The 13,408-nt window shown below is 47.3% G+C and overlaps 1 protein-coding gene across 5 annotated transcripts in view; it reads right to left on the bottom strand.

The window, feature by feature from the left end:
• Positions 1-13,408, bottom strand: part of mid2 (midline 2) — an 86,590-nt gene that overhangs the window by 31,398 nt on the left and 41,784 nt on the right. For all 5 annotated transcript variants that reach the window (XM_062476005.1, XM_062476007.1, XM_062476003.1 and 2 more), the window contains one exon: positions 11,439-12,238. In XM_062476005.1, the coding sequence (XP_062331989.1) occupies positions 11,439-12,182 (744 nt within the window). In that variant the 5' untranslated portion in view covers positions 12,183-12,238. The remainder of the gene's footprint in view (positions 1-11,438; positions 12,239-13,408) is intronic.

The following is a 13,408-nucleotide window of genomic DNA, read 5'->3' on the forward strand; positions in this document are numbered from 1 at the left end:
GTGCTGTTACCCTCTACCTGTATTAGTTAGGGTCATAAAATGTGTCTACATTTTAGGTTAAAAAGGCAGGAGGCACTGAATGTTTTCCCCTCTTCTTTTTCAGTCTCTACATAACAATCTCACATCAGATTTCCACATCCTGGGTAAATGGGATTGTAGGGGCAGTATGTCACACAAAGAGGTTCACAATAAGGTCAACATTGTCAAAGATTGTCATTGTCAGACCTCTATTGTCCATAGATCAAGACTTATCCTGGATGTTGCGGAAGAGAGATGAGATCTGCATCCAAACAGAAGGCTTATCCAGCATCCACCCTAATCAATCTTCTGATTGGCTGACAAAGGATCGGCCTTATGGAGTGTTACCAGTCTATTCATCACTAGCCTTAACCTCTGCAGAACATCGTATGTAGTTACAGGTCTTATAGTTGTTTTTATCCCAGTGGGAATGCACCCATCTGCAGCCTTATTGATCCCATCCCCCTTCAAGGAGGATCATATTGGATAGCTGTGGGACTGGTTTCCATGACTCCCCATTTGGAAATGCTACCATTATGTGCTAGCTGGCTCACGGGAAAACCAGTGGTATAACAAGACAACAGGCTCTGTATGGGATTTAATCCTGATGAATATCCCATGCAGTACCATCAACACAATGGATTATGTCAAAGGTTAAAGTCATTTTTATGAGATTGCATGGAATCGAAATCCCTCAATTTCACATGGAGGCTGTCGGCGACATAATAGAATTTCGAACACAGGCTGTTTGTCACTGGGTTTGGAAAGCAGCTTGTAGTGCTAGGCAAAAGTTGTTTGTATCTCGGCTTTCCGGTTTATACCCTGCCTTCACAGAACGCAACATCGTCTTGTCATTTCAGAAGGCTTCAGGTTGACTAGCTGAAGACAGGCAGTGTCTGGTTCTCCTAGACTCTTCATGACAGCTGCAACATGAGCTTTCTCAACTGTCATTCCTGCAGCGATCTGTCACTCTGGTAGGGTTGTCATTTTAAACGTGTGTGACTTTTCCCTTCTTTGTCTCTACCCATCTACCCAATCATCCTTTTAAGATCAGAATGCCCTTGGGGGGAGGGGGGGTTGTGTTAGGTATCGGGTCATCAGGGAGATCAACAGAGGTTGTGTTACGCTTGGAATATTATCTCCTCAAGTTCTATGGAGGTGTTACGTAACAAGATTTGAAAATAAATAGTTAAATATCTGACACAGGTGCTTGACTAAATATGTTGTTTACCTAATCTTGGTGGCACATCACCATCACCTAGTTAGGGTTAGGATTAAGTCCATAGCATGTCTTTGGAACCCAGAATATTTTTTGTACAACAATAAATACATGTTTTTCTCAGTTTTTGTCTGCATTTCCCCCCAGAGTACGGCCTGTCACATGTCATGATAATGATTACATTTCTAATCCCTAAATCCAAAAATTATATATATATATATTTAAAAAAGCATAATAGCAAAGTGAATCACCCTTCTAAATAGCCCAAAATGAACGTGAGGTGAACTGTCCTCTGTGAGGGAGAGGAGTAAGACTTAAACGGCTTCTATCACGTTAATCCACGCCATCCAGTAATCACTTTATACAGAAAATCATCTGACGGAAATGGTTCCCAAGCTACCTCCAAACAAACAAGTTAAATGGCATCCATTTTGACAAGCATGGAAAATCTCAGAAAAACGCTGGCTGAATGGACTGAGACCAGACGCCAATGAGGACGAAGGGGAGGCAGGCTGTAAGTTCTGTTTGTGTAATACAATTACCCAGAGAAGCCTTCTGCGAATACCACTCAGACTACACAGATGTTCAGTTCAGCATAAGTATTTTTGTCTCCTAAAAAGCCTTGTTTGTTAAAGGCTGTTTCAGTCTTGTGAATAATCCTGAATGGAAAAGGCCAAAGGCTGATGTCCTGCTTTAACCGTTCACCAAACTGACTCATTTAATCTATGAAAGCCCTCATTTGAATTGAAAGCCATCATCATTCATTACCAACTCACAAACAGGTTTCATTCAGCTGGATTGATACATTGTTACACTGTGTCACTTGTACTAACTTTCTAATGAATTGAAATGCCATCGTTTCCATGTGAGGCTATAGAACTAATAGTTATTTCAGGTATTTGTTATTGCTCCAGTGACACACCCAGACTGCCTTATGTCCCACATACTGTAGGTGTGTAACACAACACTGCAGAAAGCCAGGTTCTTAGGTGACCCACTGATATCGTCACCTAAGAATGCAGCTGTGGCAGTGTTGTCACTAATTCCTGTAAGTTTGACAAAGCTACTTTGAACTCAAGGAAGGGAATGGAAGAAGGGAGAGAGGGAAAGAATGAAAGAAGGAGAGAGATGATGGTGAGATACAAAGGGATGTAGGTGAATGATAAAAAAATGAGATGGTCACAGTTGCTCTATTTATAATTGTGCTTGCATGAAAACAGGACCAAATCACAAGATTATAGCTTCTCATTTCACAAGTCCTGTCCTATGTAGGACGTACTGCTGTATATTTAAGAGAGAAAGAATTAATTAGACATCAGTTGAATGTTTTAGTTAAAAATACTGCGGTTTGAAAGCACTGAAACTGTGTTTCTCAGACTTTTATCTTGGTAAGGCATATGTGCCAAAGACACTTACTTCCAATACATAACACACGTAACATCATAGAATATGCATGTGCACTCCACAAACATTAGAAATGTATAGGCTCTGTGTTCTGTTACATTCAACACTGCTTTTGGCCCCTTCCTCTCTCATAATTTAAGTTAATATGCGACTTGTATGGTTTGACAGACAGACAAATGGAGAGAGAGAGAGAGTTGGTGTGAGAGAGAAAGAGAGACATAGAGTGAGTGTGGATGGCTTGGAAGGGATACCATCTGTTTCCATGTAGAGCACTCACCCAGCACCAGTCTTAGGAAGTCATGTTGTTGCTATTGAGCCAACACCACCACTAATTCTTCCTTATTTCCTATCCCACATTCTGCAAGCGCCATTACCTCACTGCTAAATTCGAAAATCCTCATAAATGGTACTTAACCATTTTACAAGTCGAGACTGTGCACTAAATAAGTGACTGGTCTCCCTAGGGGGTATTTGGGGGGTGTAACAGTGTGGTGACAATAAGGGGAGCCACTGTAAAGGGGATGGGGGTAGGTGTGTGTGGGGGCTTGCCATTTAAAAGCAGAACGGTGATGGGTCTGTCCTGCCAAATCACTCCCTTCTCACCCACCTCTCTTTCCTCCTCTCTCTCCTCCCTACTTCATTCCAATACCCAAAGTCTAGCCAGACTTCTCTCTTGTCACTTGTTCCCCGATGTCCTTCCACCATCCTTCTCTCTTTCTACACTCTCCTTCCATGGCTACGCGTTATAACGCTTAAGAATGAGAGTCTGGATTTTTTTTACAGGGGGGTGAGTGAGGTGAAAAAGTAGTGCCCCACTTATGAGCGCACAGAAAACTGGTGCTGCCAGAATCGCTTCACACCTGGGAGGTGTGGGGAGGTACACACATACATACACACACACGGAACCATGCTGGGCACCTCTGGGATGTGTCACGGACGCAGCACACAGCTCTCCCAGTCTACAGAACGTGCAAATCCAGTTTTTGACCCAAATCCCCTCCACTTTAACATTGATTAATCATTTATGTAAGAGCAAAGTTATACGCCATCATCTGAAATATGGATTCAGGTGTGGTGGGTTTGTAACTAGTCTCAGTATCCTTCCTGGGATCACAAAGTGAAAACAAAAATGTATTTGCTTGTCAACTCCGATACTTCTGCTATATAGCTCTGCTTAATATCGTCCCATTTTGACCCGGGCTTTTATTGATGTTGCAACTAGAGAGCGTGAGTTCTGAAGTCAGCAGGAAGAACTGAGGAGAAACGTCTTCACCCAAGTCTCTTTCACCTGGGTGCTCTTCAGCTTCACTCAGAGCCCTGGAGCCTTCAGCTGCTGCTGCTGAGCTCAAGTGACCCCCACCTGCACCAGCCTGTACACAAACACTACACGCACACACACTACACACACACACACACACACTACACACAGACAGGCACACACACGCCCAGGCAGCGTGGAAGCTTTCAGGTCCAGTCGCTTGGATGACAAAGTATCTCTATTAGCTCACAAAGCTGCTGTGTTCCAATCAAACACTGCCGCCTTTATGGAGGGATTAGTCTCTGTGATGTGCCCTGACCACGGTGCCATGTGGGAGCATGAGAGGGGAGCTTAGCAGGGGCCCGGGGTGGGGTGAGGTTGGTTGTGGGGGTGGTTCAAAGGTCAGGGCCGGGGCACCTGTGACTGTATGAAATGACAATGCAACGTTGAGAGACCTCAGTTTCCCACACTGTGTAATTACATTTAGGTGTCATTTCAAAATTTATTTGGACCCTGGCCTATACTCACTATATTACTGCACAGCTGTACTGTATGTGTCTGTTGTCAATACTTAACTTAAACTAGAATGAAAACCAATTTGCTGGAATTCTTTATTCAGCTTTTTCTCTCGCAAAAAGTGTCGGAGCTGTCTGCGAAAATGTGGGTCTGGGCTGTTCATATGTGCAACACCCTCTGTTCTAGCTCAGGCATCGGTGTGCATCCTGATCTCTTCAGACAGCCTGACAGATTCAACATGCTCTTTGGTATGTGAAAAAGTTTGCTAGATAGCTAGCTAACTGTAGCCTCAAAATCACATATCCTCCGGCAGTTCCCGCTTATTTGCTCTTTTGATTCAACAAGACATTTTTGCACGCACATACACAGACACACACATCACAGGAAAGACTTCTGGACGCTGTCTCTCAATGCTTTAGTTACAGTACAGTGCCAGGAATAGTCACACACATTCTTTTCATTCCAGTCACTTAATGTCACTGCTCATTGTGGTACATGTCTGCCTCTGTGCAGACATTCCTTCTAAAAACTATGCTCTCTAACCTTGCTGCTACGAAGAAAACTAGATGGCAGTGACAAGAGTTCAGCAATGTCCAACGACAATGACGCATTTTGTTAATGGGTTTGAAAGAAAAAAAACAACAACAAACAGCCCAAGCTTCTAGTCAGCTCGTGTCTGTGGTCGCTGCTCAACATGAGGGAGTGCGGAGCGAGGAAGGACTCCGGAATGAGAGATGTGTTATTACATTACGCTGACAGCCAAAGCGTTTTTATGACCACAGACGGTTACGAGCCTTCCATTGGGGGTCATTGACAGATAGAGGCCACGGATGGGAGGCTGGCTGTCTGGCGTCGGTCCAAGTTAAACAAGCCTGGATATCATTAAAACCGCATGGGCCTCCCCTTAACAACTCTGCCACTCTTACGGCCCTCTGCAGTCTTCACCTCCACACCGCAGAGCCCCTCGCCTGCTTAGCTTTACCCATCCCTTCTCCTCCTGCTCATGAGGGCCTTGCCAGCCACTCACCCCACTCCAGCCCCACCCCCGTGCTCCCTCCAGCCTCCATCAGGCCTGCAGGGTGAAAGAGCTCAGCCTGGGGCAGACAGCCTGCTGTGTCACAGCCTCCTCCAACAGCTAATAGGTGACACCGCAATTTGAAGCGTTCCTTCAAGGAACCTTTCTCTCGCTCTCTCTCTCTCTCTCTCTCTCTCTCTCTCTCTCTCTCTCTGTCTCTCTCTCTCGCGCTCTCTCTTTCTTTCTCTTCCCTGTTCTCTGTGCTATAAAGTATGCATGAGCAGCTGGCCTATTCCTCCTCCTGCGTTCTCAAAAGGGACAACAGCCTACAGATGACCTGAACTGCGTCACTCTCTCTTATTTCTATTCAGAGTCTAAAAGAGCAAGCCGGACGCTGGAACTTTAGTTTGGCAAATGCCAAACCATGGCCCGTGTCTGCGTTCCTGTTACAGTGTGGTTTCTGGCAATATCCAGATTCTTGATTTTCCATCGCTACAGTTTCTCCCCGTCCAGATGATAGTCAGACCCGCTGTGTACCAGGGTGATGCTTTAGTGACAGTGTGTGAGATATAGCAGGGGTTTGGGGAATGGGAGATTCACAGCGGGGGAATGTTGCAGCACATCCATCCAGAACAGCTGTGAGGTTTGGAATGCCTACAGGTCTTGGAGCAGAAAATGAAAAAAATGAAATGGAAACAAACTATTCTAAACTTGAACACGAACAAAGATTGAATACCCAGCTCAGGCGTTCCGCTTTCTGGAGAATGTGAAACTTGGATGAGGGCACATCCGTTTCGAGAAATTCTAGCTCTGTGAGTGTGTTTATGTGTGTGTGTGTGTGTGTGTCAGAGTGCAGACGTGCAGATCGTCTCACACTCGGGTGAGCGGGTCAGCTGTCTCTCCCAGGGGAGACGGTGTTCCTGGCGGCCAGACAACAGGACGCTGCATCCGTCAACCTCCCACAGACAGGACTGTGTGTGTGTGTGTGTACAGTGTGTGTGTCTGCCCAAATGGGTCAAGGTATTCAGAACTTGGGACAGTCAGTGACATTCCAGCCCCGGTATAAGAATGCATGGTATTTGCTTGTTATTTTTTTTATCAGCAACAAACGATATCTGACCACAGCCACCTGGATATGGGAAGAATCTCATGTCGTTAGGTATTGTAGAGCCAAGAATAGAAATGAGATTGAAAATCATTGGATTTCATCAAGCCCCCAGCCATGTTTAATCCCTTGGGGATGCTGAAATGTAATTCCCAGAGAACCACTTGCAAGACTGTGGAGATTGCATATGTCATCAATTCCGCTACACCAACATTATCTGTTCTTCTGATGAGTTTCAGATGAATATTGGATTTGAGAAAGGGGTCAGAGAATTGCATACACAACAAATATGAAGGCAGGTGACTTGCATCGCAATAAGGCCAGAAGACAACAACTCAAGAAACGCGCAAACCCTCTTCTAAAAGAACATCATAAAAATAGATAACAATATTACTATAAAAATGATTGATGGTAAGGTGATCAAATCCATTTCCAGAAGTCTGTGTGTAAACCTTTACCAGGCGCATATCGAGAGCTGTGGACACAGCTAGAGATTCCTCCATCTTGTTTATCTGGGAAGATAAAACCCGCTCTGTAATGTTTATGTGCCATCTATGGCATTTTACAGATTCAAGTCTAGGGCAGAGTTTAAGCCACACAGTCACACACACAATAATTCTAAGGTGAGATGCATGTGTGTACTTTCCCCTCCTTGATAACTTTAGATAGCAGATAACTGCCAAGCTCTTAAAAGCCTCTCCGGCTGCTTCCTGCATGAATTGTGTATGGGGGAACACAGGAGCCCGGGAAGGGTTTGATAACAAGCCCCATCTATGATAACCTGTCACGACATCGTCTTGGACTCCATGCATCATAGATTATGTGCACACACACGCACGATTTTACACCGCACTCTCACACACACCGCTTGCAGCCTGGATGGGGCTGTGGGCAGCACTAAATGGGCTCTCCAGGATGAAGGTGTTTTATGTTCCCCCCCCCCCCCCCCCCCCCCGCGCTGTGGCATGGGATGGGATGGATATGAAAAAATCACTTTTCACACATCAGCTTAGATTTTATCTCCTTAACACATGCTTGCCAGTACAGTACACTGGCTGGTGTATCCCCCTCGCTGCCTACGGTGCAGGAAGCTGTTCCACAGCCCAGACGCTCGGGGATGTGGGCCAGAGACTGCAGTGAGTGCATGCAGTGGCTTTAACTACAACAAGTTGGTCTGGCTGCGGGCTGAGGGAGAGAGAGAGAGCGAGAGAGCGAGAGAGAGAGAGAGAGAGAGAGAGAGAGAGAGAGAGGAGAGAGGGATGGATAAAGTGAAGGAGGGATGGAGAGAAAAGGGAGGACGGGAGAGAGAAGCAGAGAGAAGGAAAGAGGGGGAGACAGATCAGAGCCTATTAACTTCTTGACACCGCAACCTTGCAGTTTCCTCTTGAAATTGCAGGAATAATTGTGGTGTTTAGGAAACATTCCGGAGCGTCCTAGAATCACGCTGTAAACACAGCAGCAAGGAACTGAGGAGTCAGCACTATGGGATGCCATATCACAGAGAGCATATACATGGCTTACTTAAGGAGCTTAGAGTAAGTGGGGGAAAGTAGGGGAGAGAGAGGGAGAGATATGGGGGGGAGAGTAGGGGTGAGAGAGGGAGAGATATGGGGGGAGAGTAGGGGAGAGAGAGGGAGAGATATGGGGGGGAGAGTAGGGGAGAGAGAGGGAGAGATATGGGGGGGAGAGTAGGGGAGAGAGAGGGAGAGATATGCGGGGGAGAGTAGGGGAGAGAGAGGGAGAGATGTGGGGGGGAGAGTAGGGGAGAGAGAGGGAGAGATGTGGGGGGGAGGCAGCATCCAGTACAGGATCCAAAGTGAAGGAAAGCTTGAGTGTGAAAGGGAAGGATGAAAACCAGTGAGAGAGGGGTGGGATAGTAAAAATGATGGAAAGAAGAAGGAGTTGGGAAGAGAGTGGTGAAGAACAAATTAAAAAGAGAGTGCCAATGGGAAAGGGAGACAGCGATGGAAATTAAGGGGAGGATGTGTCATCAGCACAGACTGCTGTGACTAGCATCCTCCAAAGAAGCAACTAATCCCTAAATCACTAACTTTTTTTTCATATTGTATATCCCTGACTCCCTGTTGTAAACACATTACATAATCTGACATGTGCCACAGGAAATGTTGACAGTGAAACACACACACACACAAAGACACACTACCCCATTGGTCACATCTGACCGAGTCAGTCACAGGATCAATAGCGGAGAAAAAGAGCAAGCACATTGGTGGCCAATGGCCATGTGACCCAACACCGCCACAACATCTGATTCATCCATGGGTCTTTGTTTGAAGTGGAACTTTGAAGCTGAGCGTGTTTGCAAAGAAGCGATCCAGAAGATGAGGGCTGTACAAAGACGGCTGCTCATTATTGTTTGATGAAAGATAATGCAGATGAACCCGGGCTTTGAAAGTCACTGCCCCTCAATCAATTAGCCGAGTGCTAACACGTTGCCATCTGCCACTGTGAGACAGAAATCACCATAGATCAGTCTGGCTAGTGTCTCAAACTGTGGCAAGGTCCTCTTAAATAGTGGGAAGGTTTTGAACCGTCTAAACTACAGTATCTGTCGTAACTGTACACAGTTATAACTAGCAGTGGTCATTGTTGCTAGGTTTAACAACATGGCAACAACATATGGGGGATTTCAGCTGGGGATGTTCATATTTCAATTCTTATTTTCATCGAGGAGAGCTGCAAGCTCAAATCTGTGATCTATTTTGCCTACTTAGCCTCCAGCAGACACAACAAACCGAAAAACATGCAAGGAAAGGTTGTAGGGGGGTCAAACTCGCCATCTCAGTGAATTAGTGAGCATAGGCATTGGTTTAAATGGCCATAGGTCTTCCAAAACAACAGTACATCCTTCTCCAAAATAACACTAGTTATTTTCCATCGGTGCCAGAAGGAAGATTAAAAGTTTGCGATGCTGAAAGAGAAACAGTGGCGCTGGGGGACGGGGGGCTTGGCAACGGCGTTGGGTTCCCTTCCCAGGTTGGGGGGGAGTTCAAAGTCATCAGTGTTCAAAGCCTTGGCCAGGGACACATTCAAATGAGCTCTGGCCACACACGCTCGCTACACTTCAAGAGAGAGTACAAGAGAGTTGTAAAAGAGATCTGTGGGGACAAATGACGGTAAAATGCCTGTACCTGTTCATCCAAGTGGGGACACTAAAAGAAACAGCGCATGTAATAAGCGTGTTCCTATGGACATACGGTTGTAATATTCAGCAATGCAGATAAACTTATCATCATGAAGTTTGTGTGTCGTCCGATTTTGTCCAGATACTTTCAAGATGCTTCTCCAAAACCTTAAAATGTCACTAAAAAGCCAAATGCATTCACGGAATAGGATTACAAGTAGGCAGATTTTTTATACCGTGGTGGCTATGCATTTGGTCGTGTCTCTGGAGGACCTTATTGTGATTCCAGTATCGTCATATGGGATGGAGCCCTGAGACCCAGGAGGTGGAACTTTCTCAGGTATCGACTTCCCTCTCTCCCTGTCTATGATACACAATACCATTCATTTAACACACAATTGAGCGGGGTTCAGGCTGCTGGCATTAGGCACAAAGGCCAGAGAGGACTACGTGGGGGTGGCGGGGTGGGGTGACACACACACACACACACACACACTCAAACACACACAATCAGCGGAATGTCCTTGATGTGGGAACCTCTGAACAATAGGGTTATGGAACCTAAGCGATCACAAACACACTATTAAAAGGCAACAATCTGACACTATGACATCCAAGCCCCGCTTTTCTGAGGACGCATAGATCCACTGAACTTATGAAGCTATGTCAATGAGAAGTTCCTAACCCTTCATGCCACCTGTGCCTTCAACCTGACTCGTCCTTGAAACCTGACCTGACATGATTTTTTCCAAATAATAGGCATGTAACCTCTCCGAAACTATGAGCCCATCCCAGAAACAAGATAGCTCCAACTCCAAGTCCTGGCTCTATCACAATTGAATGATCAAACTATAGAAAAAAGTACCCTCCAATAGAATTCGGCTCTCACTCTTTACAACAACACATGCAAGCCCTGGGACAGGCTGGGGCTACTACAAACACCAGTGAAAAAGGGCATCGGCTCGGGTTGGAGAACAATTTTGGTCTTTAGCGATTGTAAGAGCAAGTTTGTGTGCGCGCTAGCATTAGCAAGACCCTCCCCCCCAAACACCCTGATTCAGCGGTCCGTGTTTTTGTAAAGGGTCAGCACAGCACTGCCTCCATCCTGGTTCCACACTGAACGGCTTTAAAGAATGCAGACTCATCTAGTATTATAATGACTCTCTCTATCACTCCTGTTGAAAGAGACAGCTGGGCTGAGGGTAGGGGAGCAGACAGGAGGAGGCTGTTGTGTTGACAGGTATGACATAATAACCTGACAACTAGAATGGAAGAAAAGAAAAAAGCTTTGTATATGAAAATGGAGCGTTTCAAACTATCTAAACGGTTTGTGCCATGCAGACGTACAGACAGCGAGAGAGAGAGAGAGAGAGGCCTTATCTCAGACGTTAATGATGTCATCGCTTATTTGCCCTTTCATCTGCCCTGTCTATGAAACACCCTTCAATCCGTTGTAGCTTTCATGACTGAAATGCATTTGGAATTCAAGACCGCCTGCGTGAGCTTTGATTTTACCACCCTGTGGCAAACTCTGGCTTACCTGGCCGCCCATCGGATTTAGCTGCAAATCAAAGTGGATGTTTCTGGAACTGTGTTGTTTGTGTGCGAGAGTGATTAAAGGTCTAAAAAGATGAAAGAGAAGGAGAGAGAGAGCAAGGGGGACCATTTTCCGAAGCCCAATCGTGCCGCGTCTATCCCTCTCGTTTCTAAGGCGAAGGTATCCCTTCCCGTGATCCCGGGCGCCGACGAGGGTCTCACCTTGAGCTTGTCGAAGCGCTCGCTCAGCGACGACACCTGGTGGTCCCGGTGGCGGCCCACCAGCTTGCACAGGGCGCAGATCAGCTGGTCGTCCACCATGCAGTACATGTTGACCTTCTCGTTCTCGTGCTCCAGGCAGGTGAGGCCGCGCAGGTGGGCGTCCGCCACCGGCTCCACCAGCCGGTGGCTGGTGAAGGGCTTCTTGTTGGGGTGCGTGGCGCGCAGGCAGCGGTCGCAGTACGACACCTCGCACGTCACGCACGTCTTCACCGCCTCGCGCGGCGGCTCCTGCTCGCAGAACTGGCAGCTGATGCGGTCCAGCGACATGGCGGAGGCCGGGCTGCCGCGGGCGCTGCCGCTGGTGGTGGAAATCCCGCCGGTGGGGGTGGTGCTGCCGCCGAGGCCGGTGCCGTGCGTGCCGTAGGGGCGCGGGTGGAGGCGGCGGCTCTCCGTGGGCGAGTTGGGGCCGCTGAGCGAGGCCTTCTGGAAGCGGTCGATGATGTTCTGCAGGGTCACATTGCGCTTGAGGCCCTCCAGGCCGCGGTGGTTCAGCGTGATGACGTAGCGACAGGTGGGGCACTGGAAGGCGGAGATGGACTCGAGGGGTTTGCTGGTGGAGCAGTGGGACACCAAGATGCGATGGGCGCAGTTGAAACACAGGCTGTGGGCGCAGGGCAAGAGCAGTGGGTCTTCGAACAACTCCAGGCAGATTGGGCAGGTCAGCTCAGACTCCAGTGTTTCCATCTTCAGTTGAACCCGTCCAGAGATGACATCAAATCCCACGAGGGCTGGTCAGTCACCTGACAGGGGGGAGGAAGAAGAGATGACAGGAAGAGGAGTTAGCAAGGGGTAGAATAAGGGCACAGACTTAACAGAGTCGAGATGTGACGCATGGCAATGTTCTCGTGAGACATGAATAAATATTCGAGTTTTGAGTCAACACTCAAAAATGCTGGTTGATAATGAGTTGACTATGTAAACAAACCCTCTGAAGTGATTGCCAATCAAGTTTTCAACAGAGTTGTGGCCGATTGTGAGATCACATGGCACTATTCCAAAAAAATGGAGCCCGATGGGTAAAATCACCCCAAATCCAGAGAGACAGGAATCAGTGCCCTGAGATGTGGGCTGAGTCGGACCAGGGCAGCGTCTCTGCTCAGCGTCTCTGCTCCGCGTCCGGCATATTCATGGCAGCGTTATGCCTGGCACTCTGCCAGGCATGCCAGCCTCCACCAGCCCCCCTACCCGCCGGTCCTTGCACTGTTGCCTGACGGACCATAACAAATCCCATCCCTTGAGTTCTCTTCAACTCGGGTAGAGTGAGGGGAGACAGAGAGAAGCAGAAAGTGAGAGACAAATACACGCTGAGAGAGACTAAGCATGAGCGAGAGAGGAAAAGAGGCCCGAGGAGAGAGAGAGGGAGGATTCAGCGCAGGACGAAGAGAGACCGGAAATTAGGCAAGAAGAAAGATCAGAGGTAAAAAAAGGGTCTCTCCATCTTCCAAAACTCTTCAAATAAATCTTTTACCTCTCATTAATATTTTACCACTCAATAGCTACCACAGTCCCTGATTTAATACACTGCAGGCCAGGTGGTAATATGTCTTCATTGATGGATCTCACTAGCTTCTCAATGTGATGGGCACCAATCACCTCAATCTGGCTAGCAGCAGGTCAGCTCAGGTCTCCCTTTTCCTTTTAAATACTCTGCTTCCCCTCTCAGGGGACAACATCGTCATCTCCACCCCCCTACCAACCAGCTCTGGGCGACCTTCCACTGACCTGCCATCCAAACAGCTTGGTGGTTTACAACCGTTTAACAACACGGTCCCTCAGGTGGCCTCCGACCAACAGAGATTGAGACGCACTCCATAAAACCCAGACATGGGTTATGAAGCCTGATTCATAGTCTCACTGCCCCGCTCCAAATCTAAACAATGCGAGCAGCATGAGAAGAGCACATTAAGACT

The sequence above is a fragment of the Osmerus eperlanus genome, chromosome 13, assembly GCF_963692335.1.
Source record: "Osmerus eperlanus chromosome 13, fOsmEpe2.1, whole genome shotgun sequence".
Classification (NCBI taxonomy): Eukaryota; Metazoa; Chordata; class Actinopteri; order Osmeriformes; family Osmeridae; genus Osmerus; species Osmerus eperlanus.